Source organism: Amia ocellicauda, chromosome 1, assembly GCF_036373705.1.
Source record: "Amia ocellicauda isolate fAmiCal2 chromosome 1, fAmiCal2.hap1, whole genome shotgun sequence".
In the NCBI taxonomy this organism is placed as follows: domain Eukaryota; kingdom Metazoa; phylum Chordata; class Actinopteri; order Amiiformes; family Amiidae; genus Amia; species Amia ocellicauda.
Window position 1 is genome coordinate 25,720,343 of NC_089850.1, and position 26,584 is coordinate 25,746,926.

General features: G+C 38.7%; 2 protein-coding genes across 5 annotated transcripts in view; one reads left to right on the top strand and one right to left on the bottom strand.

Moving 5' to 3' along the window:
* The window catches only part of med23 (mediator complex subunit 23), a 30,946-nt gene extending 23,054 nt beyond the window's left edge, over nucleotides 1-7,892 (bottom strand). For 2 of the 4 annotated variants that reach the window (XM_066699648.1, XM_066699630.1), the window contains exons 1-11: nucleotides 7,672-7,892; nucleotides 7,051-7,082; nucleotides 6,455-6,542; nucleotides 6,009-6,133; nucleotides 5,513-5,624; nucleotides 4,557-4,655; nucleotides 4,019-4,120; nucleotides 3,640-3,709; nucleotides 3,268-3,380; nucleotides 2,737-2,832; nucleotides 2,118-2,135 (exon numbers count right to left, since the gene is read on the bottom strand). In XM_066699648.1, the coding sequence (XP_066555745.1) occupies nucleotides 2,118-2,135; nucleotides 2,737-2,832; nucleotides 3,268-3,380; nucleotides 3,640-3,709; nucleotides 4,019-4,120; nucleotides 4,557-4,655; nucleotides 5,513-5,624; nucleotides 6,009-6,133; nucleotides 6,455-6,542; nucleotides 7,051-7,082; nucleotides 7,672-7,722 (906 nt within the window). In that variant the 5' untranslated portion in view covers nucleotides 7,723-7,892. The remainder of the gene's footprint in view (nucleotides 1-2,117; nucleotides 2,136-2,736; nucleotides 2,833-3,267; nucleotides 3,381-3,639; nucleotides 3,710-4,018; nucleotides 4,121-4,556; nucleotides 4,656-5,512; nucleotides 5,625-6,008; nucleotides 6,134-6,454; nucleotides 6,543-7,050; nucleotides 7,083-7,671) is intronic. The other 2 variants (XM_066699658.1, XM_066699640.1) reach the window with 1 other exon arrangement.
* Nucleotides 7,893-10,269: 2,377 nt separating this feature from the next.
* Nucleotides 10,270-17,862, top strand: LOC136746843 (interleukin-20 receptor subunit alpha). Its single transcript, XM_066699670.1, has 7 exons — nucleotides 10,270-10,439; nucleotides 10,678-10,810; nucleotides 10,960-11,129; nucleotides 14,861-14,997; nucleotides 15,418-15,577; nucleotides 16,439-16,575; nucleotides 16,776-17,862. The coding sequence occupies exons 1-7, from the start codon at nucleotides 10,394-10,396 to the stop codon at nucleotides 17,343-17,345; spliced, it is 1,353 nt and encodes a 450-aa protein (XP_066555767.1). The 5' UTR covers nucleotides 10,270-10,393; the 3' UTR covers nucleotides 17,346-17,862.
* The last annotated feature ends 8,722 nt before the right edge of the window (nucleotides 17,863-26,584 follow it).

A 26,584-nucleotide genomic window follows, 5' to 3' on the forward strand; every position in this document is an offset into this window, starting at 1 on the left:
CTGATTGTAATTGACAGATGACTGCTGGTTAACAGAGATCCTCAACAAGCACAGAGTTCTGTCCCAGGTGTCTTAGTCCTGTGAAAATTAGACTAAGGATGCCAAGAGCAAAAAACTGAGTCTCAAAGGTGCAGCACATTAAAGGCTACCGAAGTAAATTCTATGCGATGTTTCCACAATAACATGGAACAATATCACATTTTAGCTGTTTTATTACAAAACCATTCTAGATATTAGATATTATGCACACATGGAAAATCGGGGAGCAGGTTCATCTGCTTTTAATTTAAATGTAAAATTGAGCTCTTGATTGAAAGAAATATTCAATAACTATCATAAAGGTTCTTTGCAAACTAGCAGAGAAGTAACACCTCTAGCTTCCCCTTTGTGCAAAAATGACCCAACTCCACCCCCTTTTTGGGAGACCTGAGAAAACACATCTTGGCTTATTACTGAGACAGGTGTTTGTGGAGCACATATGAAACAGTTAGGATTATTAAATGTCACTTAAAACTAAAAGACAATAAATGTTGCGAGTAGAACCAGCTTTCTGTTTTATGAACAGCACCAAATATACAGTAAATGTCTAATATTTGAATAACCATTAGGAAGTACCTATCAGTCTAATCTATCAGTACCTAACTATTTCACCAATTTGAGGACCTGCACAATAACATTAGATTTCGCTCCTCCCAAGGCATTTATTCACAAGACCATTACCTTACATATTTGGTTTCAACATTTAATCTCTTTATAGTGCATATACCAGTAATTTTGTAAAAACAAATATTTACTGTAAAGCAACTGCAGTAAATTAGGCTATTTTGTATTTAATATTTATTAATTGGGTCCCATATATTAAGATTTCTATACTGAAAAGACAATCTGGGGAGTGGGGCAGGAAACAACCTAATAAGAGTCAGTGGAACTTAAATTAATAGCACCGCCATTAAAGAAACCATGGTTTTATGTGCGTTTCTTTGTGTTGTTATAGTGTACAAGTAAGATACATACTACTTTTCCAGATCAAGTCTATCATAAAAGTAACTTCTAAAAATGTATAATTTAATACTTACAAAACTTGTCAATGGAAACTATAATTACTATCAAGGAGTAAGATCATGAACCCCTGACACCGGGTTTTCTTGATAATAGTTGCCATGGGGGAAGACAAATCTGGTGATTCCTTAGTTTATCCGCTATCCAGGATGTTATGAAACGGCACTACTGATGGACTGGCTGAGAGCGCTTACATGCTGAAGCTGACATCTGCTCTTATTTGCTAAGTTTTAAATTGAACATTTTGCAACATTTGCCCATCTGATCTAGAAGAGTGGTATGCATTTTACTTTTCTGTTATGCGTGCACGTTTCCCTGTAAGGTACGGAAAAGGTTTAACTTTAACACACAAAGTGTTCCGTTCTTTGCAGTGAGCTGCTTCATGTGCACTCTGGAAATGACCTTGGCTTACTGCAACCTTCAACAGCCCAGTGCTTACTGCCACTATACTGGAGCATTGGATTGAGAATTTAAGATCCAGAGGGGGAAACTGTATCGATGCCACTTCCAGCTAAACAATCAGATTTTCCATTTATGTTCTGCTAATGTTCGGTGGAGTCTTCTTTAAATTCAGAAATAGCGGTTTTATACTGAAGGGAAATAAAATGGTAGTTTAAATCTGTAGCACTTGTGTACCTAAAGTGAAACATTTTCTATTTTTTTTTCTGCTGTCCTTTGATCAAGTCCAGGCTTACGAAGCATGGAAAATAACTGATTATATACTACCTCCCAGCATTAAACAATCTAATTGATCACATTACTTATATACTGTCAGGATTGCATTAGCTTTGCAAGTCTGGGATTGAAGAAAGTACCGATCTCCAAAATATTCTCTGTAGTTACTTCCATGTATATATTTTCTGAATTTGTGCTTTCCTATTCCTTCTGTACTTTAAATAAAGGATCTTTCGCATGACATCTGGCAGTCACTGGCTAAGCACACTTCTTCTCTAAAGTAATTTCAAGCCCCCAGTTCATTACAGTCTAGATGGAATCAGTGCCTACTAAGCAGCCAGCATCTAGTTAGTCACAATACAACAGTAAGATTGTGAACATACCTGAGCAATGTTCAAGGTCTAGAGCATTGGAGGATGGGCAGGACAAGACAGGACAGAACAAAAATAAAGGAAGAAAAAAGAAAAGACAAAACAGTGACTATGAGGCCAGCCTCAAGTTCCCCCCAATAAGTCAGACCAAGCTCCACAAAATAAATAAATAAATAAATAAATAAATAACAAGCAAAACTTGTATACTCCCCATCATGCTAGTACAATACCACAACAAAGTCTTCAAAGTAGAGTCACGACTTTTATTTGTCTATTGGGGCTTTCAAAACCTGTGTGTATATGTGTTTATATAATTATATTAGGATCAATTAAATAAGTCAGGTTTCTTTAGAGCTAGTATGGCAGGGAGTATTTTGGAGGCTGGCCTTATAGAAACAAAGCAATGCAAACCAATTAAAGAAAATATATATCTCATCAAACCTATGTAAATATGCTATAAAGAAAGAGTCTCAAGCAAAGGAAACTATTTCTAAACTACCTTTTTCTAGAATGCCAAAAAATGTCTACTCACACAAGCAACCAAATCTGCTTAGTTAGCCACAGCAAAAGAAAAGAGAAAAGGAAAGTGTAGATTCTTTGAGGGAATTTGGTTAAAAGGTGAGTACAGTACCTGCTTGTTGAGACCTAACATGTTGCAGACCATATCTCTGGAATAAGGCTGCTCCAGCACATATCGCAACAAACCCATCTGTGGCTCAAACAGGTCCTGTGAGGGAAGCAAACAGTACCGACCTGGGTTTAAATACACTACTGTAGATAAACACACAACTTGAAACTACAATAAATCGGTGATAATTACTTGTTCCAGAGTTCACGAGGTTGGTTGTCAAGAAGGACAAAATGACTTATGGTAAATATTTTGGTACAACACTTGTGACTTTACTACTATATTGAGAGAAACCTCTGAAGAGATTCACATGAGAGGAATAAGAGTATTTCTATGACAATCTATGAAAAGGACTGTAGCTGTCAAGGCCAAATGTGGGACTTCTACCTTATAAAAGTATAAAACAGTCTAATAGAAAAATAAATGGGACAATGTTATTAAATATAAAGCTAATGGAGAAATTAAATGCATGCGATTATAAGCACTAAATAGAATAAGAAAAAGGTTACTAAACCAGCAGGAGTATTTTGGTACCTTATCATAAGGCAAATTCCCTCTCAGAGGGAAGCGAAGGGTTGTTGGATCCAGTTTCCATGAGTTACAGATTGCCCCCGAGTTGTTTACCACAGGCAACAGACTACACCTTCCTGAGGATTCAACATACAAAAGCTGAAATATTCACTTCAGATAAAGTGTTCTCTTAAGTTTTGTAGTGGTACAGGAAAACAAGACACTTTTACAATTAAATAAAAATTAAATTAACAATGAAATAAATAACTTTCAAATTAAAAAAAATACAAAATTATAAATGGTACATTACAATACACATTAAAAGTAATGTCCAATATTAATATATTAAGGCCTATTACAATTATTGAATGAAGCAATACATCTTCCTGGTCTTACCACAAATGGAATTTATTCTCGCAGTTGCTCTGAAGCTGTCAACGAAATCTGATATGAGACTTCCCAGCAGCTAAAATCAAAACATAAATCATGATCTTTCTTTCCACACAGGAAAACCAAGTTTTGAAATGTACCTTGAAGACCTAAGTTTTAAAGCACAGAAGACAGACAACAGCTAATGTAACATTTGTAAAGTGAATGCAGATCGTACCATCATAGCCTGAACTTCAATTTACGTTTACAAGTTTAAAATTACAGAAAAACAAGTTAAAACCACCTATAGCTGTGTATACGTTAATATAAATAATCAAACTGATTTCACTTTAGATGCAACCAAAATAAGCAAAACATTTAGAAGTGTCAGTTTGAGAAAACATACCCAGTGTGACAGCTTCCCTTCAGGATAGAGCTTTCTGATCTCAGTGATGGCAAAGTAGGCTGGGAGCAGACAGGCATTTCTGTCCAGGATGTACTCCACAACCTTCAACAAATGGGAATTGTGTATGTATTTAGTCACGGCAAAGTTACCAACAAACTTACTATTTAAGTCCACTGAAAACAACACACACTATCTAACACATGCAACACAGGCAACTGCAAATCTTTCCATTTAGTGATGTTTTAGCTTTGAAAAGTATAGTTTCTAGTGAGATTACAGTATTAGGTGGTGTCCAGATCTGACAAATTTCTATACACTATGTATTCTTCCTCTTGCCAGGTTAAGCTGTATCTCAGTAAAATTACTGCATTATCTTAGTAAAGCTATTTTTAATGATGTACTTGAAGGGGAAATCTTCCAAACAAAGTCTCAGCTAATCCAAAGTGTTCCTAATATTTTCTCCTTAATGTAAACCCATTACAATACATCACATACAAGAAACAAATCAATTCAGCTCGAACATTTAGCAAATGCTTACCTCTCGTGCTGCTAAAAGCTGCTGAACAACTGCAGAGCTCACAGTGTTTGGAATAGACTGAATCTTCTCCAGTAAAGCTTTTAATAGATCTCGCACTCCCTAAAACAAAGCAAATTAGTTTTAGAGTTCTTTCAAACTGGGGGGGATTGATGTCATGTCAAAACACAGAAACAAACATACAAAATGAGTACGTGTTTCACATTGTATTGTATGAATTGATCTTTTACAGTCCCTTTATGCTTCTCATTTCCAGCCTTAAACTTTGGAGATACACTTGAAATTTGTGCATTTACTTTAAAATCTTAATGGCTTTATTCTGCTCAGACTATCTATAGTTTTATGGTAAATACGTGCTGGTTTACTGCAGTTATGAGCCCTTTTGCAAAGAGCAGCTTTCAGTCACTTGATGGAGAAAATTAAGATTGCCTATTAGATTTTTTGTTGTTCTTTTGATCCTTCATTTGTTGTACATGCTTTTCTGCTCCTGTAGTTACCCTTCTGCATTTGGGACCATATGGATGCTATGAGGAATAGGATACCAGTGGAAGACAGCTACCTCGGTTAGGCAAGACTATCAGGGAAGATTTTACTGTTAACATGTGGATAGTCAGATTCACTTTGTATTACGTTAATGTACTAAAGTGTTCATCGTGTACTTGATTTCCTCCACAAATATGAAACTTCCTAATGAATATAGTTATATCAGTTTTACATTCATTAACTAACAATCTCACCAACATTTTCTTCAATTATTGAATCAAGTCACTTAAATTAATAAAGGGGAACAATTTATAAAGCTTCCAAAAAGGTTCATAGGCAATTTGTGTTTAACACAATTGCAGAAAGCTGCATCAGCTCCCAGGAGTAGCTAAAGTTTCCTTTCCTTTGCTATGCTACGGGGGAAAAGGGATATCTGCAAGAGCAATGGCACGAAAAGATGTTCGAGAACTCAATACCTTGTAATCAACGCCACCGATTATTTTACGGATAAGTTTAAACGTCAAGGCCCATAGCTGTGTGCGCTCCCACTCCAAACTGTCAGAGTTTATCAGCGCTTCACACACCATTCTGAAAGAGAACAGTGACATATCACCCTGTCATCTAAAACCACATATATTACAATAAAAAAGAAAAGAGAAGTTTATTGGATTGATAATTCTGCAAAACAAAATGTCCTCATGCACTGCTCACTTACGATTGAGGAACTATTTTAATTTCATGTCATTAATCTTCTGCATTACTTTATCACATGCAACACCAATAGCCTGTATATAATACATGTTCATGCCCTTGTAGCAGAAAGGTAGTTACTAGGGACATTGTGTAGGCTATCTACATGAAGTATAGTATTCTACTGACATTAGAATCAATTAATGAAGGCTCAGTTATAGGCTATTTAATGTATCTTTACAATATAATAAGCAATAAAATAAATAAATATCTGTTTTTTACCTTGGGGGCAGAAGGTTGGTCTCCACAGCCATCGCCAGACAGTCATAAAGAAAAGATATTCTTTTGGGACTGTGTTGGCCATGAATGAATCGCACAATCCATTGGACACATTGATCATGGGAATCCTAAAACAGCAATTAGTTTACATATACTTATACTATAATTAAATCAAGATTTGATTCAAGAGCAAGGTCAATGCAGTAGTGGCTTCAGTCTATTATCCCGATGCAAGATTTAAGACAATACTGTGTTAAAGACAAATATATTTTAATTAGCAGACATTAAGATTCAAATCTAATTCTGTGGAAATATTTGAAACAATGTATAAATTCAGCTTCTTCATCTGACTATCACATTCCTGTATAATGAACACACACTGCTTGATGAGGGTTGGGGTGGTGTAATGAAATGAAGTGGCTTTAAATTAGTAACAGTGGCATTGTTACCTGGGGAAGCGTGCTCCAGTACTGACGAAACGCACCAAGACAACTGATTAGCTTTGTGCGTTCATCTTCAGGGGTGTCCATAAACATACTGTAAGAATTAAAATATTTAAGCTTTAAACGAGTATAAATGCATCTATAATAACCTTTTCAATAAGAAAATGTGTTCTGAATGTTTGCAAACCATTAAACATTTATATAAAACATGGCATTCCCCGGCCATGTAAATTAAAAATATATATCCGATTACATTAAAGAGACGACAAAAAATACAGTAAATGGCTGGACCTTATTCTGTGTCCCCATTATTTGTTTGATTTAGTAAAAGACACAGTTCACAAAGACTTGTTTTATAGAACAAGATTAGCTGTAGTCCAGGATGGCCCAATGCTGCTGTAGATAGAGTTGTCCAAGACTAGTGCCAGTCAAGGTATGTGAAACCAGCTGTAAAAGTCTCAAAATGTCTATTGACGCCACATTTTTATGTAAGACAAGACAGGAAACCAATAATTTCTCCCCATGACCACAAATGCACATGCGATGTGAAATATGCATCAGCTCACTTTTAATTCACTGTGCGACTGGATTTGCTCACTTACCCAGCAAAGGCTTCCTCAATGATCTCAGTTTTCTAAGAAAGGAAGAAAAAAGTCAAAAGATTTAAGCACACATTTTAATTTATTTTTTTACATTCTCTTTCATAGGAGCAGAATTATTCATAAAAACAAAACGTGTACTATTGATTTGTGTTTTCACGTCTAAAATTAAATAAAAAACCATGATTTAAATAATAATATATTATTACTACATGAAAGCTGAACACCAGATTATTTGTCCGGAAGGGGGAGGGGGGTCTTCCGCTTACAAGATTGCTTTTTGAGTTAAACCTCTATATTTAATGCCATGCACATATCACAGGGAAAATCACCACATTGTCGACAAGATCTAATCTGCATACATTGCGCTAATAATGTGATTATTAATCCGTATGGCCCTGCTGCCCAGGTCATGCAAACACCACCAGATTGTAAAGATGGTCGTTCTCCACCGAGGTTATGCGGCATATGATAAGTAATAAGTATATCAGAAAACAAAGTGAATACAGCAACGAATACAGGGTTACATTAAAACAAAGAAATCACAAGTGAGAAACAACAGTACAAAAATAAAAAATAAAAACGAAACTAAGTGCAATTTAAACAAACAAAAGGTAAACGTACGACAACATCCTCGAATATGCTCTGAAGCTGAGTTTCCATAGAAATCGCCATTTCCGTGCAAAAAAAAAAAAAACACGTTTTTATCAAACTGCTATATAAATAAAAATCTCCTCCATGTCTTAAAAATAAAATAAATCATGAAATCATCTTGGTTTCAAACCGCGTCCCATTCCTGCAGCGCCCATCCACACAGGAAGCCGCGCCTCGGCCAAAACAGCCCGAAAGGCAACGACGGCAGAATGAAGGTTCCCACCCACAGGCACGCCGGCGCCGGCCGCGCTTCCTCGGCTGCAGTGCCCAAAGCCTGGTTTGTGCCAAAAGGCGCCAATGATACATTAAGCATATGAACGTTTATACAGGGGCTAAACAGCATTTTGTAAACCAATATTTATATATATTGTTGTAATTACATTATTAAGCAAACATGCTAACAAAACAAACTGCAATACAGAAAAATAAAGTATGGACAGAGGGAACCATCCCACCCACCCGCTACCTGCATCCACTGCCAACCTCCCCCACCTTGATCCCCCCTTATCCCTGTGTGGTCCGGAGGGCAAGTGCAGCTGCAGAGTATGAAGCTGAATGAAGAGAGGCGCATTCCTCCCAAAAAAGATTAGAAATATGCAGGTTCCATTTTTGCTCAGAGATTAATGTCAATGTACAAATATAATAAAGCAATAGTAATAGCACTTCGCTAGCTCAATCATTTTTGGAATATGTCCCTTTTTATTTTGGACAATGAGAATCTATAATCCTCATTCAAATTAAATCAATCTTAACTGTATATAGTGGAACACCATGCCAAAGCATGCCACAACATTAAAGAATAAGTGCATCATACAATGAATACATCATTTAAATGTGGCAGTATTGCTACAGTGCAGTAAAATGCATGAATCACATTTCATCACGCATTAAATTTCAGGATTATAATGCTAAAGTACATTTAAAAACCCCATTAAAATCACAATCTACCCCCAAAACAAAGTCCCACAGGTTCTCCCATTGCCCTGCCGTTACATACAAGAAGCAGAAGTTTGTTCATTTGGCTGCATTAGTAACCCATCATATTGCTTTGCTTAGTTTTGTCTGCACTTGCACTCAATCGTTACCAATGCACCTTCGTTTTTTTCAACATATATTTACTTAATATCTACTGCTTTTACATTTTATAAAAGAACTGAAACTGGTAGATTAATTGACATTGTGTGGCACTTCAATCTACCGTGAGAATGAATGTGCACAAAGGCAAAATGTATCTTTGAGAATTTACAGCTTTCTTTTTCCAACTTGATGAAGTTTTTACATTGTCGGGGTGTTAAATATGAATGTGTGGCCATTTCTCCATTTGATACAGGAGATAACTGTAAACAAAATGCAAAATACGTGCTTGCTGACCACAATTCATCACAACAGGACAGACTTACAGTTTTTGTAATCGTCCTGCCGGTCCCACAGTGCCGCACCGCAGCATAAACGGGTATAATAACACTAACTCTCGTCCGTGAAGTGCGGATCTGCGCAGCTCCACCAATGGGAGCGGAGGATTCTGCAGTTCTGCGCATAACAGCGAAAATCTGCGCACAAGAGCCCGAGCTGAAACGTGAACATTCAACAATGACGTGACGCGGCTGTGCGAGTTGGCGCCGCACTGCGCAAGACACGGGCTGCGCTTCTACAGCGCCGAGCAGCGGAGACGACGCATCCCTCGTTTATACTATACAAGTGGTTTTAAAGTCGATTGTATTATAGTTCGACATTTAAATAATGCATACGTTAATAATACATTATTACACATTGTTTAATAAAGTGCAGGTTCTGTGCAATGCTGTGAATCTAGAATAAAATATAAACATGTAAAGTACAAATCAGCATATCATAAACACAAATTGATACACATATTTCACAAAGGGCTAAAAAGAAAATGTATTTAAATCATTACTACGCATACAAATGATACATTAGTACAATATACTATAGTATATGTAAAAGTGTAATTATAGTATAATTGTCGATACTTGTACTTAAGCTCCCAGTGTTTGACAATAATCCTACGCAGTAATTTTTCCTAACACTAAATGTCACCTTTCCTTCTATTCTTATACAAAGATTTGATATAAACCTCTCTCTCTCTCTCTCTCTCTCTCTATATATATATATATATATATATATATATATATATATATATATATATATATATATATATATACGTATAGTGTATTTTACATTTCACTAAAATTCATTCTGCACCTCTTATTTCACTAAAAGCTCTACAGATTCAACTATACAAAAAGAAAAACACCTTTAGGAAATAGTTATATGTGAGTTTGAAAACATCAACAATAATAATGTAAATAATAATTATAAAGACAACATACTTTTTGATAAGTGGATTTAATAAAATATATATTTACAACATATTCTTCCCCTTTATGCCTGTTCATTTCATATACTGGAACATCAATTGTCTCAGAACTTCTGTATTATGGTACTTTAAATATTTTAATTATAATGAAAAAAGGGAAATATAGCTTATTGTTTCATGGCTTTAAACCAGCTTTAAACCCTGAAACTGTATAGTTACATATACACAGTTGGAGAGAGAGAGTGAGACTAGCAATTTGACTGGATGAGGATTGAGGAAATGAGGAACTTGTTGGCAATATGATCAAGTACATAATACTTCAGTTAACATTTTACAAAGACATTCATAACCAGTATGAATATACACTGTGTCATTCTGCTCATTTTTATTAGAGAAGCTGGTAAGTACTTACAATCCTTATGTTAAAATAAATGTATCTACATGCTGCATTTGTCTCATGGAACAAAACATGTTTTGTATTTAAATAGCAATAGATAGACTGAACAGAAAAGTATGCTCAAGCTCAGTCTATACAAGGTTATTCTTGTAAAAAGGCATTACAAAACTACAAATATGTTGTTTAGATTTGTATAGTTAGATGGTTCTACCATCAGCGTGTTAATGTTTCTTCTCTTTAGGTACTTTGCCAGCTACAGGCTCATTCAGCCCTGACTGTGTACAATTGTCATCTAAAAATCTAATAACAATTCTCCAATGGAAGCCAGGAAAGGGAAGCAGTAGCACAACTTTGTATAATGTACAATACAAACTGTAAGTATTTCAAATAAATACATTTAGTGGGACCATGTTTATTATGTGTAAGACTTTTTTTCTGTTACCTAACATCACTACATGAATGTCACCTTTTTAGTGTATGTTTTTTCAATCGAACAGTAATTTCTGTGTATATTTTTATTTAGATATGGAGAAAAGAAATGGATCAATGGCTGTCAGAATATCAGATATCTTTCTTGTGATCTAACGAAGGAAATCAATTTGAAAGATGAGTATACCGGACGTGTGCGGGCAATACACAACAACGTTTACTCGGAGTGGGTAGAAAGCCAACATTTTTCTCCCTTTCATGAAAGTAGGTGTTTTTTGTTTCTTATTGTAATGATAATTATGAATATAATATTTATTAGCTGTATTGTTGATTTAATATCAAATGTACAATGCCAGTCTTATGACAAGCACATGATCAATAGAGGGTACAGGTCCCAGGAACAAGTCAGCAGGAAATTGATAGACAGCAATTTTCAAGTCATGTCACACACTTTCGATTGGATTTAAGTCAGGGCTCTGACTGGGCCACTCAGAGACATTTATCTTTGTGTTCGTTAGCCACTCAGTGTACTTTTTGCTGTGTGCTTCAGCTCTGAAAGGTGAACTGTCCCAGGTTCAGCTTCCTTGCAGAGGGCAGCAGGTTTTTCTCAACTACTTTTCTATACTCTATATGTTGCCCCAGTCCCTGCCAATGAAAAACATCCCCATAACATGATGCTGCCACCACCATGCTTCACAGTAGGGATGGTGTTCTTTGATTGATGCACTGTGTTGCGCCAAATATAATACTTTGAATTTAAGCTGAAAAGTTCAATTTTAATTTTGTGAGACCACAACCATTTTGATGCATGGCTACAGGATCTTCTGAATTTATTTTATAGCACACTTCAAACAGTATTCAAGGTGGGCTTTCATTAGTACCATACAAGCCATGGAGTGCTTGGGATATTGCTGTAACATAAACACTTTAAGCAGTCTTGGCATTAAAACCTGTGGGTATTAACATTTGTAGTTTGGCGGTGCATATATCAACAAAATATCCAATGTTAGTATGTTATTATTATTATTATTATTATTATTATTATTATTATTATTATTATTATTATTATTTTATTTTATTAATTCTGAAAATAAAATAAAAAAGGGGTTATTGCAAGCAATATTATCGAGGGCGGCATTGTGCTTTGGCCACATTTAACTTGTGTTGTGCATTGTGCTAATCTGTCAATCAAATTATTGGGCATACTGCGTTTTGCTGCGTGCTGAATAAATACCACAGATTAATTCCACAAATATATATATAAAGATTACATTTAGATGTGTTGGATAAATAGTGTTAATGCTTCAAACTGGTGTTATCTCCAGCACTCTAAATATACACCAATCAGCCATAACATTATCACCACCTGCCTAATATTGTGTAGGTCCCCCTTTTGCAGCCAAAACAGCCCTGACCCGTCGAGGCATGGACTCCACTAGACTTCTGAAGGTGTGCTGTGGTATCTGGCACCAAGACGTTAGCAGCAGATCCTTTAAGTCCTGTAAGTTGCGAGGTGGGGCCTCCATGGGTTGGACTTGTTTGTCCAGCACATCCCACAGATGCTCGATTGGATTGAGATCTGGGGAATTTGGAGGCCAAGTCAACACCTTGAACTCGTGAATCATCAGACCAGGCCACCTTCTTCCATTGCTCCGTGGTCCAGTTCTGATGCTCACGTGCCCATTGTAGGTGCTTTCGGCAGTGGACAGGGGTCAGCATGGGCACCCTGACTGGTCTGCAGCTACGCAGCCTCTCTATCAGAACCAGCATTAAGGTGCCGTGATAATGAGATTATCAGTGTTATTCAATTCACCTGTCAGTGGTCATAATGTTATGGCTGATTGGTGTATATATATATATATATATATATATATATATATATATATATGTATGTATAAATATATGCTGCTCAAAAAAATTAAGGGAACATGTAATCATCACAGGATAACACCAAGTCAATTACACTTCAAGGATATCAATCTGTTCAGTTAGGAAGCCTAAGGCATTGTGAATCAATGTCACCTGTTTTGGTGCAAATGAAGTGACAACAGGTGCACTGGGGAGGCAACAGCAAGACACCCCCAAAAAGGGAATGATTTTGCAGGTGGTGGCCACAGACAATTGCTCTCTCCTTATCCTTCCTGACTGATTCTTCTCTAGTTTTGCGTTTTGCTAGTGTCCTTGTCACTACTGGTAGCATGAGGTGGTACCTGCAGCCCATTCAGGTTGCACAGGCAGTCCAGCTCCTCCAGGATGGCACATCCATACGTGCCGTCGCAAGAAGGTTTGCTGTGTCTCCCAGTACAAGAGCATGGAGGAGATACCAAGAGACGGGCCATTACACAAGGAGAGCTGGACAGGGCCGTAGATGGACATCAACCCAGCAGCAGGACCGGTATCTGCTCCTTTGTGCGAGGAGGAACAGGAGGAGCACTGCCTGAGCCCTACAAAATGACCTCCAGCGGGCTACTGGTGTGCATGTTTCTGACCAAACTGTCAGAAACAGACTCCATGATGAAATCCTCAGACCCATCGTCAGACCTTACGCTGGTGCAGTGGGCCCTGGGTTCCTCCTGGTGCAGGACAATGCCCGGCCGAATGACGAAGGCATTGATGCCATTGACTGGCCCTCATGTTCCCCAGACCTGAATCCAATTGAGAACCTTTGGGACGTTATGTATCGGTGCATCCGCCGCCGCCAAGTAGTGCCACAGATTGTCCAGGAGCTCACCGATGCCCTGATCCAGGTCTGGGAGGAAATCCCCCAGGACACCATCTGCCGTCTCATCAGGTGCATGCCCAGATGTTGGCGGGAGTTCATACAGGCACGTGGGGGCCATACACACTACTGAGTCACATTATGAGTTGCCGTGATGAAATTCACACAAGTTGGATCAGCCTGTGATTTCAAATGTTTACTGTGAGTTTGAATCCAGCCCTAAGTCGCTTGGTGATTTTGGTTTCCATTGACCGTTGTTACGTCATTTTGTTCTCAACAAATTACACAATGTACAGTAAAGATTTTGATCTTTAATATATTTCGTTCATCGAGATCCGATGTGTGATTTAAGTGTTCCCTTAATTTTTTTGAGCATATATAATGCAATAATATGCAATATACAGACGGGTGACAAATTAAAGGAAAAACCAACATAAAGTTTCTCAGTAAGGTGTTGGGCCATCATGAGCTGCCAGCACAGCTTCAATGCTCTTCTACGAGTCTCTGAACTCTACTGGAGGGATGAACACCATTCTTCCAAAAGATATTCCCTCATCTGGTGTTTTGATGATGGTGGTGGAGTGCGCTGTCTAACACGTTGGTCCAAAATCTCCCATAGGTGTTCAATTGGGTTGAGATTTGGTGACTGTGAAGGCATATGATCCACATCATTTTTATTCTTATCACACCATTCAGTGAGCCCTCGTGCCCTGTGGATGGGGGCATTGTCATCCTGGAAGAGACCCCTCCCATCAGGATAGAAATGTTTTACCATAGGATAAAGGTGATCACTCAGAATAACTTTGTAATGATTTACAGTGACCCTTCCCTCTAAGGGGACAAGTGGACCCAAACCATGCCAGGAAAATGCCCTCCACAGCATAACAGAGCCTCCGCACCCCCTCACTGTAGGTGTCAAGCAGTCAGGCCTGTACTGTTCTCTTGGTGTCGCCACACATGCACTCGCCAACTTGTTGAGAACACAAGCCACTTGAGCGTCTTTGTGACTGAAGCTCCTGCTATTTGTGCCCCACTAATGACCCCTATTTCAATGTCACTTAGATCCTTTCCTCTTGCCATCTTGATCCAAAATCGAGGTCAACTGGGCCTGCTCAGCATTTTTGTACATGCCACAGAGCATGATAGGATGTTAATTGCTTAATTGTATCATGCAGTGCACCTGTTTGGAGGCATCTGCATTTGTTTTGCTCCTCCACTCATTTATTCAGGTTTTTCCCTTTAATTTGTAACAACATTTTGTTTTTATTTCATTCAGTGGTGATTGATCCCCCCACTATTAAAGTTACTACAGGGATGACTGATCTGCAAATAACTGTTACTCCACCATTTCAGAAGAAAGATCCAATTACAGAAGTAAAATATAAAGTTAATGTTAAACTGGAGGGAAAATCAGTAAGTCTTTCATGATATTCCAAATGAGTTAGAGAGTTATGAATTAAAAAGAGGCTTCCAGTACATTTATCTTAAACTTATAACTTTCCATTTAGACATTATTAGGATTTTCAAACACTTTCAATGTGTATTTATTGCCATACAACATTAGCTCTTAATTACAAATTCATTATGATTTTGAGTAGAAATTATGATTATTCCAAACACATATTAAGCCCTTTTCAACAATGACTTCATGTACTGGGATACATATTTTAGAAAGAATGTAATGTTTGAGTACATTGATAACATGAGATATGATTGTGACTATTTACCATATTCAAATAATTAATTGAATATGCTCTATCATGTCCTGTACAAAATAAAGTGGATGTTGTTATTTTTTGTTTTGCTAAATAAAAAAGCATTATCTTTGTTTAGGCATTACCTGAGACAGTTTCGGAAAATTCCACAATACAGATACTTGACTTGAAACCTGGGGAAAAATACTGCATTTCAGTCATCGTGAAATACTTCATAAATACCTTTAAAGACAGCAACCCAAGTGATAACTATTGTGTGAAACTGAAGGCTGAAAAAGGTAAGAGACATTTGTTTTTAAAGCTTCAAGTATAAAGAGTTTGGAAAAAATAATTGAGGGACCGCATTTGAAGGCTGTATTATTGTGTTTGTGTATGTATGTGTTTATATTTATGCAGTGCAATATTATATATTATTATAGATTTCGCTCTCAATATGACCTCGGTCATAAGTTTGTTTTTCTCAGTTCTTTGCTAATGGTTGTAGTTTTAGAAGCTTGGGACATTCATAAAACATGTCTTACCCTAGAAGCTCCTTGCAGTGATGAAATAGAATTGTCCTCAGGCATATTGGCCAGTCATTATGGGAAGCACAGTAATTTGCTGTACAATACTGTTTTGAGACAACATGTGCTTTGAAAAAGACTAGTGTTTTTTAATCATGACACTTTATGCATTATAGCTACCATTTTGTTTTCAACATGCCTCAGATTTTCTTCTTCTTCCTCTATTTGTTGTTTTGTTCTTCATTTCATAGTATTATTATTTTCAAACTCTGCATACCATTGAGTTCTAAACATTAATAACATTTAAAAATCTTGAAACTGAATTCTCTGTGCCAAATACTTACAAATGTTGCATATATTGCCTGTAGTTTATATTACATATATATGTAAATATTTGTATATTAGTATTGCTATTTAATAATCCTGTCATTTTCTAAGTCTAGTAAAATATTTGGGAAAATGTATTTTGTAGCTACTGGCTTTCCAGGTTATAATTGTCATAAGATTTTATTTTTTTACATGCAGGCTTTTACATGTTTTTCTTCTTTCTTGTTTTTTTGTTTATGGTGAATTTATTAATCTGAAATAGGTCTAAAGGTATATGGCTTTGCTCACAGACTGTCTTTCTTTCCACAGATGCAAAGGCCATGGGTTTAATTTTAAATGGTTCCCTGGGTTTATTAGGAATTATATTAACAACTGTGATTTTGGTTGCCATTGTTATTGGCTATAAACTGATATATCGTCCTAAAGAAACTATGCCATTGAGTCTGGTAAGTAAAATGAAAATGGTGCTCCATAACATATTTTAGCCACACAATAATTAAATGAAATTACCAATTCAAGTTTTGAAATACATTTGTAAAATTCCAACAGTAGATTTAATCCATGACCATATTTGTAAAAACATATAAATGCACTGTAATATTAAATGTCAACATATTCACTTCAAGTTTAAATTTTACATTTACAGGTTATAGAGGAAAGTCACATGATAAACAAGCAATCCAAAATGGGCCAAAAAGATAACAAAGTTAAAGCTGATGAAATTCCAGGAATAATCAACTCTAAACAGAAAAAAAATCAGTATGTTGCCTTGCCAGCAAATCAGATCCTACCGCTGAAGACATTCAGCGCTGACACTGATGAAGTAATGACCTTGATTTCAGATGCTTTCCCAACTCAGCTGTTTTCTCAGGCACTGCAGAACTCTGAATACATTGTAGGCTTTAGCTGTACAGGAGCACCGACAGACCCAGATCTGGGATTGGTTCAGATTTATGGAACAGTTCGCGAGTATGGAAATACACTCACCACAGTAGGGCTTCATGTTTATAGAAATACTCAAGATGAACAGAACAACCAGTATGCAAATGTGCAAAACACAATTCAGACTGATCCTGTGAATGCAATCATCAATGACCAGCAAAGAAATGGGAAGACCCTCCAGCATATATACAGCAATTTATCACCTTCATCCAACAACAATGAGTATAATAACTTGGGCCAAGCCTTGCAAATCGTCAACAAAGCATACACATAGTGTCAGTTTTAAAGGAATGTTATTTTCAACTTGCTCATACTTTTACAAATATAATAACATTTTTGAAATTATGTGAATTATTGTACATTATTATATAGCTAGAATCTTTCAAACCTAACAATCTAGCAATCTTAAGATATATAGAAATTAGATATTTGAATGCCTTTTGTACTGTAAACTGAATGCACACCTCTTGGAATCTTGATTACTCGCATAATTTTCTGGTCCCTTTTATTTTTGCCTTATTTTTACATTTCACATTTTCTCCTGCAATCTACATTGATAAATCAATAGCCTGGTGTGTATACCCTTGCTTGATGTTTTATCTGACAAAAATATAATTTGTGCAACGTTTGAGTACAGAAAGAAAGTTTTGCAGACAAAACAACTAAACTTGTAAATTCCAATATTTTGTTTTTTGTTTGCTTGATGCATTGTTCAGTAAATGTATTTTGAGAAAATGCCAGCATTTGTGTGAAAAGTTAAAAAATAAACATGAATTAATTCAAAGAACTGATGTTGATCTCAATCCACGTTTTTCTCCTTTGACAATTAAACTGTGAGTTGTTTAGTGTTCTTTTTAAAAACATTTTCTAAAACCTGCTGATAATATTGTGCAGCAAATTAATATATATTTTAGGTAGATGATGTCTCTCAGAAATCTGCATGGCATCCTGTAATAAAGAAGTAGTGTTATAACAATGCAGAAGGATGGCAATTAGCAAACTAACCAGTGAAGCTGAAACTGTTGGAATTATTTATAATTACTCCCAGAGGCATTTCACGTTTTACCAAAGGGAACAATGTTACATATCCCTTGAGACATTCAGTTAAAATGTGACATAACTGTCATATAGTTTTTTAATACATTAACACAATAAAACCACTGCAACTTACATCTACTACACTGCAAATACATGTTGGCTGTGATCTACATATGCATCGCCATCATTAGCCTTTATTGATCTACTGCTGGATGAAGGTGTAACATTTTTGCATTTAGAGAGATGTAAGTGAGCAAATGGGTAGATTTTCTTTCAGCCACGTGCTGTTCTTCTAAATGCACTCTATCCAATTTTCTTTTTAAAATAAATAATATAAAGTAAATCACAGGGCTCTTGGGGTACTTGTCATGTGTCAGTAAATATGATTATGATTATCCAAATTTAAAAAATATATGACATACTATGTGCACACCTGTGGTTTCATTCTTTGATATGAAGCCTCACATGATTCCATTATAAATCCACTTTATCATCAATTCCTGTGTATTTTGTTCAGATATCAGGAACATTTTTGCATAGATCCCCACAAGCCTTAAACTATACCTGCATGTTTCTGTTTTTCTGAGGTGTAAATCATTATGAGAAGTACAGTATATGTGCAGTGTGTTGACCTCTTCCTCATCAGGATGGTCTGTGCACCTGCTCTACACCTGGTAGTGAGAACCACTGCAATGACTTCTACATGATTTTCTTTTGTTTATGCTTCACTTCCATGCTAACAAATAATTCAAGAAAAAATACTTCCTCAAGCAATTTGCTAGGAAGAAGTAGCATCAATTTACACCAATCAGCCATAACATTATGACCACTGACAGGTGAAGTGAATAACACTGATAATCTCGTTATCACGGCACCTGTCAGTGGGTGGGATATATTAGGCAGCAAGTGAAAATTTTGTCCTCAAAGTCAATGTGTTAGAAGCAGGAAAAATGGGCAAGCGTAAGGATCTGAGCGACTTTGACCAGGGCCAAATTCTGATGGCTAGACGACTGGGTCAGAGCATCTCCAAAACTGCATCTCTTGTGGGGTGTTCCCGGTCTGCAGTGGTCAGAACCATCAAAAGTGGTCGAAGGAAGGAAAAGTGGTGAACCGGCGACAAGGTCCAACAGACAAGATACTGTAGCTCAAATTGCTGAAAAAGTCAATGCTGGTTCTAATAGAAAGGTGTCAGAACACACAGTGCATCGCAGTTTGTTGCGTATGGGGCTGCGTAGCCGCAGACCAGTCAGGGTGCCCATGCTGACCCGTGTCCACTGCCGAAAGCACCTACAATGGGCACGTGAGCATCAGAACTGGACCACGGAGCAATGGAAGAAGGTGGCCTGGTCTGATGAATCACGAGTTCAAGGTGTTGACTTGGCCTCCAAATTCCCCAGATCTCAATCCAATTGAGCATCTGTGGGATGTGCTGGACAAACAAGTCCAATCCATGGAGGCCCCACCTCACAACTTACAGGATTTAATGGATCTGCTGTTAACGTCTTGGTGCCAGATACCACAGCACACCTTCAGAGGTCTAGGGGAGTCCATGCCTCGATGGGTCAGGGCTGTTTTGGTGGCAAAAGGGGGACCTACACAATATTAGGCAGGTGGTCATAATGTTATGGCTGATCGGTGTAGCTTAACCAATTTTAATGTATAAGTGTACAGTGATTAATGAGTAATATTACATTTTACAACATCTGATCTGTATCTAAATGATTAATTGATCATGCTTTCATTGACATCTATTTACAATGCAGTACACAATTATGTGATTTTAAATCTGTAACACTTGACAGATTTAATCTGTAACACTCCAACTCTGATTGAAAATAAGGGCAGGATTAAATAAAAAATGTTCGCGCTGTGAGTCGCTCGCAGAAGCATTAGCGCATGTCTGCGAATGGAAATCACACTGCTAAACTATCGTGGTATTAAATCTAACCCGATTCGCACTGCAAAACGACCTTCTTGCAGCTGCTACTAGAAAACTACACCACTGTACTCAGTCGCTCTTTCATGTTTAGTTTGATGCTATTCTCTTCTAATTTTTAATGTAAATTCCATGATGTACAGTTGTGTAGTTTGCTATTAGCGGCTGGTTAAAATTGCAGTTAATCCCGCCCAACAATACAGTGGGAGTGGTTACATTTTTGCTGTATTAAATCAAGAAAATATCTGCGAGCAAACAACCTGAAAATGCTCACACAGCTCCTCTAGTTTTAGACACTTCGGAGTTGTCTGAAGCCTCTCCCAGTTAAGGTAAAGTGGAAAGATAGTCCAATCGGCACAGGTTTGCGCAGGCGCAGCTCTGGGTTTATTTACGCGCCTCCGTGGCTCTGTGTGTTCAGTGGAAATAACTGATTATTGCTACAGTAACAATACAGGTGTACAGTGCGGGTAACAAATTACATGTTGAGCCCAACATCCACACAAATGAAATGTTGCCTATTGTTCATGCAGAGAGAAAATATGTTGTTATTGAATGTCATTTTATATTATATTTTTTTCAGCAATGTGTCAGTGTTTCAGTTGTTTTTTATTAATTTGTTCATGACTTATTTGTTTAATTCACTCATTCATTTATTCTGTTGTTGCTTTGTTCGTTTTTCTGAAAACTATTTGTTACCTTTCAAGTCGGAAGCACTGCCCAAGGGGGAGGGGTTTCTGCGCACTTCCATAGGAACCCAATCAAAAACGTCACTCTATCAAAGCTGCCATTGGCCCCTGCGCTCGTCACCCAGAACAGGTCCCTTCCCACTTCCTGTTCTATAAAACGTGACGTTAGCGCAGGTTTGTCCTCTTTTGCCTCTTCGCTGGACTTGAGAACGTGTCTCGGCACGCCCAGAGGTCCGCCATTCCACCAGGTGCCACTGCAATCGTCGCCGTGCCCAACGATCTCCCACTCCAGGAACTGACGGGGGGGTCTCGGGGGCGGTGGATCTCCGCCTCTCCCCGAGTCCCTTCACCTTCAGCCCCTCTGTGGAAGAGATGCTAACACGCACCCTCCAGGAGAGGGAGCATTCCCTGCAGCTGGCCCGGGTTTACCCCATTGCATCCCAGGCCCAGCAGTGCATGCAGCCTGCGGCAGCTCGCCTACAGGGAGGCCCCCTGATCATGGCTCCCAGGCCACAGCTCAGGCCACAGCCCCGCCCACCTGCCAATCTCTGCCAGCGTTTCACTGGCAGGCAGGTGCCCTCCCAGGCTCGCCACCCTGGCCCCCAGCAGCTCGTGGTAGGAGGAGGCTTGGCACGATCCCACCTCCCCCGCCACCCGAGCCCCATCCCTGAGGCGTTCCAGCAACCTCTGGCCCAACCTTACACCCCCAAGACTCTTGGGTGCTCCAAATATTATCAGTTGGCTACTCCCTACAGTTTCAAACACATTCACTCCCCTTCTGAGGCATGGTGTGGACGCGAGTGAGGGACCCGTTGCAGTGTGCGGCGCTTTGCGTCGAAATCGCCACTCTCCTAGAGAAGCGAGCAATCCGCGAAGTGCCCCCGCTGGGGCAGCAGGAGGGATTCTATTCCTCATACTTCCATGGCGGTTTCCACCCCATCTTGGATCTGAGGCGCCTGAATCATCACCTCAAGGTGCTGTGCTTCAGGATGCTCAACCTGCTCACCATGTCCCAGGCCATCAAGCCCGGCGACTGGTTCACCATGGTGGATCTGAAAGATGCATACTTTCAAATCCCCATTGCACGGGCACAGGAAGTTTCTCTGCTTCGCCTTCGAGGGCCGAGCGTTCGAGTTTGCTGTTCTCCCCTATGGCCTGTTGCTAGCCCCATGCACTTTTTCCAAGTGCATGGACCTCATGTTAGCCCCCGTTGCCAGGGGGTCTGCATCTTCAATTATCTAGACGACTGGCTGGTTTGTTCTCACTCGAGGGAGCAGGTTCGGATACACACAAACCTGATTTTAGGCCACCTCTCCGAATTGGGCCTCCGGGTCAATCGAGAGAAGAGCCGCCTGACGCCAACTCAGCAGACACAGTTCCTAGGACTGCGCCTTGATTCCATTGCCATGCTTGCCACGCTGGCGCCAGAGAGAGTAGCCTCAATACACACGTCTCTCCCTCTTCCGACTGAGAGCTTGTGTCATGGTGTCCCTTTGCCAGAGGCTGCTGGGCCCCCTAGCAGCTGCATCACAGGCCCTCAGCCTCCTCCAATTGAGGCTGCTGCAGTGGTGGTTCAGGTCTCTCAGGATGCACCATTGCCACGATCGAGCACGCTTCCGGCATGCTGGAAGGCCCTCACAATTTGACCCTCGATGTGCCCCTGGGGCCAGTCTACCACCGAGTAGTCAAATGATGACAGACGCCTCCAAGCAAGGTTGGGGAGCAGTCTGCGACGGACGTGGAGTCCACACACTGCCACTATGTTTCTCTGTCCAAGACCGCTCAGGAACCCTAGGGATTGACGCACTAGCCCACACATGGCCGCGCTGTCTCCTTTACGTGTTCCCACCGTTCCCCCTTCTCCCGGTGGTCCTGGAGAAGGTCAGGAGAGAACAAGCGACAGTTCAGGTGACAGTGGTCTCACAGATTCTGGTTTGCAGACCTGATCGCCCTCCTCCACGTAGAGCCTTGGCAGCTCCCAGTGAGAGCGGACTTCTTGTCCCAGGTGCAGGACACACCTTGGCACCTTAATCCAGGCCTCCTCCAGCTCTGGGCCTGGCCCCTGAGCGGGAGCGATTGATTGCCTAGAGTCTGTCAGACACACTATTCAGTCGGCGAGAGCTCCCTCTACGAGGTCGCAGTATTCTGACCGCTGGAGAACGTTTAGCATCTGGTGCCAAGACGGTGGTCAAGACCTAATTAATTGCCCCATCGAGGTTATATTACAATTAGTATATAGTTGCAATCTGCAGCTAAGATAAGGAACAAATTCAAGAAACTTCAAATTGATCTAGCAGACGTGGAAATTTAATTGTGAGTGGATTGTGGTTAATAAATATAAATATAATATTCATCCCATAGAAATCTATAGTTTAAGGGCAGGATTAAATCAAAAATGTTCGCAAAGTGCAAGCGTGAAAAGTCGAGGAACAGTCGCAGGAGGGGATCTCGCAGCTCAGCTCCGCTGCATTAAATCTACAATGTGCGGAGCTGAGGGCGGGGCTTCCGGGATGGGCGGGCAGCGCGAGAGGCACCAGAGCCAATCACAGTGTCTGAAACTGAAGAGAAACCGGAGGCGGAAAAGCATACACACATACACAAAACTATAAGCCTGTACTTTATTATCAAATAAAAACCGAAGCTGCCATTGATGTGTAGCTGTGTAGTTGTTGTTATTATTATTATTATTATTATTATTATTATTATTATTATTATTATTATTATTATTATTGGCAGACGCCCTTACCTAGGCGTTATCTATTAGCGGGTGGATCAATGGTTGGGTGAATAACAGATCAATGTAAATATTTTATTCAGGGTCCAACACACAACGTTGCCACAATGTTGGATGACGTACAACGTATTCTCCCCGATTTGACTATATGTGTCTTCCTGAGCGGTTGTCAGGCAGAAACCAACTCACGCTCATCAGGGGACAGACATGTGTCCTGTTATGTGCCTGGAGTCTGTAACTTCTGTAAGACTGTTCTTGAGGTCGCCTCTTGAACCTCTTCCCTGCAGCTGCTTGTAATAAAAACCTTTGATTGGAAATATACATCTCTCTCTGGATTTCTACGACTCTTCAAATATCATCACTTTAAAATGAACAGTGATGTAACACTTGTACCATTGTCTAAATTGCATTTCCATACATAAATACTCTTTACAGTACACCTTTGTAAAATGTCCGTGTGTGTGTGATCCGACCGCAGTAATCGTATTTCCAGAAGCCGTCTGATTTCCAGGTCTGCGTCAATATGTTTAATTGACATCCAGCGCCTGTCCCGCACACAGCGCAGCGCAGAGGCCACAGCGCCGCAGTCCCGTGTAGCTGCCCGTCACAGCGGCGAGGCGGGACACGGTTTCTATTGGTAGGACTCTAGATGACGCAATTCGGTGATAAAAATGTGTTTGTGTTTCTCTTCATGCAATTCTGTTTTTCTTTTTCTTTTTGCATTTGTGTTTTGCACTTCAGGGCCACCGTAAGTACCTCAGGGTTTTCTTTTATACAGATTTATATAATGACCTCTCAGATTTCTGCTTGCTCTCTCACTGCCTTCTCTATGCTGACAATACAGTCATCTACACCTTACATTGTCCCTGTGATATAATAACACACAGGCTGAAGACTGACCTAAATGTTGTTGAACACTGGATAATTACAGACCATCTTTCTTCAAAATGCTACTTTATTGTGTTTTAGATCTCTGTTTAAGCCTTTTAGCATTACAGCCTTTTACAGTCATTAATCATATATTATTGCTATGTGACTTAATTTCAATCTAATTTTAGATTTCAGTCTTTCTTTAAAGGATAACTTCAATGGACTGGAAAAGCAAAAAAAGAAAACGTCTACAGTATATATACGTCTCTTATTGATCTGAATCCAATTATTATTTCTTATTGTCTTCCAATGTTGTCCTCATGCACTCAAGAGAAACTAACTCCAGCTTTCAAATGGTTTGACTCCATCCCTCTATCCAGCTTCAAGTTGTTGTTTTCCTGACTTATCACTGCACTATTTTTAAGACTTTCAGATTTGTATTTATTGATTTTATTTTAGAGAATCTCAACACTTATTTATACCGTACATTTAATTATGAAATGTACTATAGCATCTTACCTTCATCGATCTGTAATCTGCTACCCAGACACTCTAAAACTAGACTTGGGTCTGTATACATTAAAGGAGTCAATGGCAACTTGCAAAGTCTGACACATTTTAAAGTTGAAAGATAATAAGAATGACATTATGCATTGTAAATAAAGGCTCATATGAAGATGCTGCACTTAAGTTGTTTTTCAATCATTGCACTCTTTGTTTGAACCTTTATTTATGTTAGTAATATTGTTATATATCACAAATTAGTTTAAAGTACTTCATTAATACAGCCCTTGGTCACTTGACAAGATCACTTACACAGCATAAAAACGCTGTCCTTGGATATAACAATTGAGATCACTAAAGACCCTTCACATTACTCACCAATACCCAATTTTTTATTATTGTTGAAAAACCTCCCCTCTTGCTCCATGTTTATGTATCTATCCATCCATCATTTTTTAATAACCTCTTAATCCAGTACAAGGTCACAGTGAACCATAGCCTAAGCTGGCAGGATATACACACAACACTCAGACAAATACAGGGCAATTTAGAGTAACCTAAGCAGCCTGTCCGGGATGTGGGAGGAAAAAGGAGCACTTGGCAAAAACCCACACAATCACAGGATCACACTGGGAAACATGCAAGGCTGGATTGGAACCTGAGTCTCTCTGAGGGGGCAGCTATAATCACTGCACCACCATAAGAACATAAGAAGAACATAAATTTACAGACGAGAGGAGGGCATTCGACCCTTCATGCTTGTTTGGTGTGCATTAATAATGATGTGATCCAAAGATCACGTTCAGTCTATTTTTAAATGTTCCCAAATTGTTGGCTTCAACCACATCGCTGGGGAGTTTGTTCCAGATTGTAACGACTCTCTGTGTGAAGAAGTGTCTCCTGTTTTCCGTCTTGAATGCCTTAAGTCCAATTTCCATTTGTGTCCTTGTGTCTGTGTGTCACTGCAGATCTGGAAAAGCTCCACTGTGTTGCCCTATCTATTAACTTATCTATCTGTCTGTCTGTTTGGCTGGTTGGTTGGTTATTTATTTGTTTATTTGCATTTTAATATTGATTTTAATTTAATATCTAAATTTAGATTTTAAGAGACCTTTCTATTAATTTGTGCCTTTTGCACAACAATTTCCCTGAAAATCAGCTTTGTAGAATAAAATCTGTAGTAAAATGATTATATATTCTACCTTTGACAATTATATACATATAAAACAGATACATAGATTAATACAAATGTGGGCACATATGGGTAAGTATTTTTTTAATTACATAGAAATCTTGCCAGACAACCTGTTTATATTTTATGCCCATGAAGACAGAATACTGGCACAGTTTCACAGGTACATTATCAGATGAGAAGTCAAAATTATTTTAACTAAATTTTTAAAAGATGTTCCTAAAAGGAGGGGGGGTATAATTTCTGATGAAATTGAACAGTTAAACCATTCTGAAAATCCCTTTTTGAAGAATCACCTTTATCCTTGGTAGCAATTCATAACTATTCACAGGCACATAGGAGGGTAGCCAATGCAAAAACTGCTGTGACTGTGTTTGCAATGTTGTATGGAACCATAAGAGAAAAGATCATTGTGAAATGAACTTTAAAATTGTATAGAATTTAATTTGTTATATTGTTAAGTCCCCAACACTTGTTGAACAACAACAACAACAAACCTACATAAAATATCAGAAAAGAGCTTTAAATCTCTTTTGACTTGGCAAAGGTATGG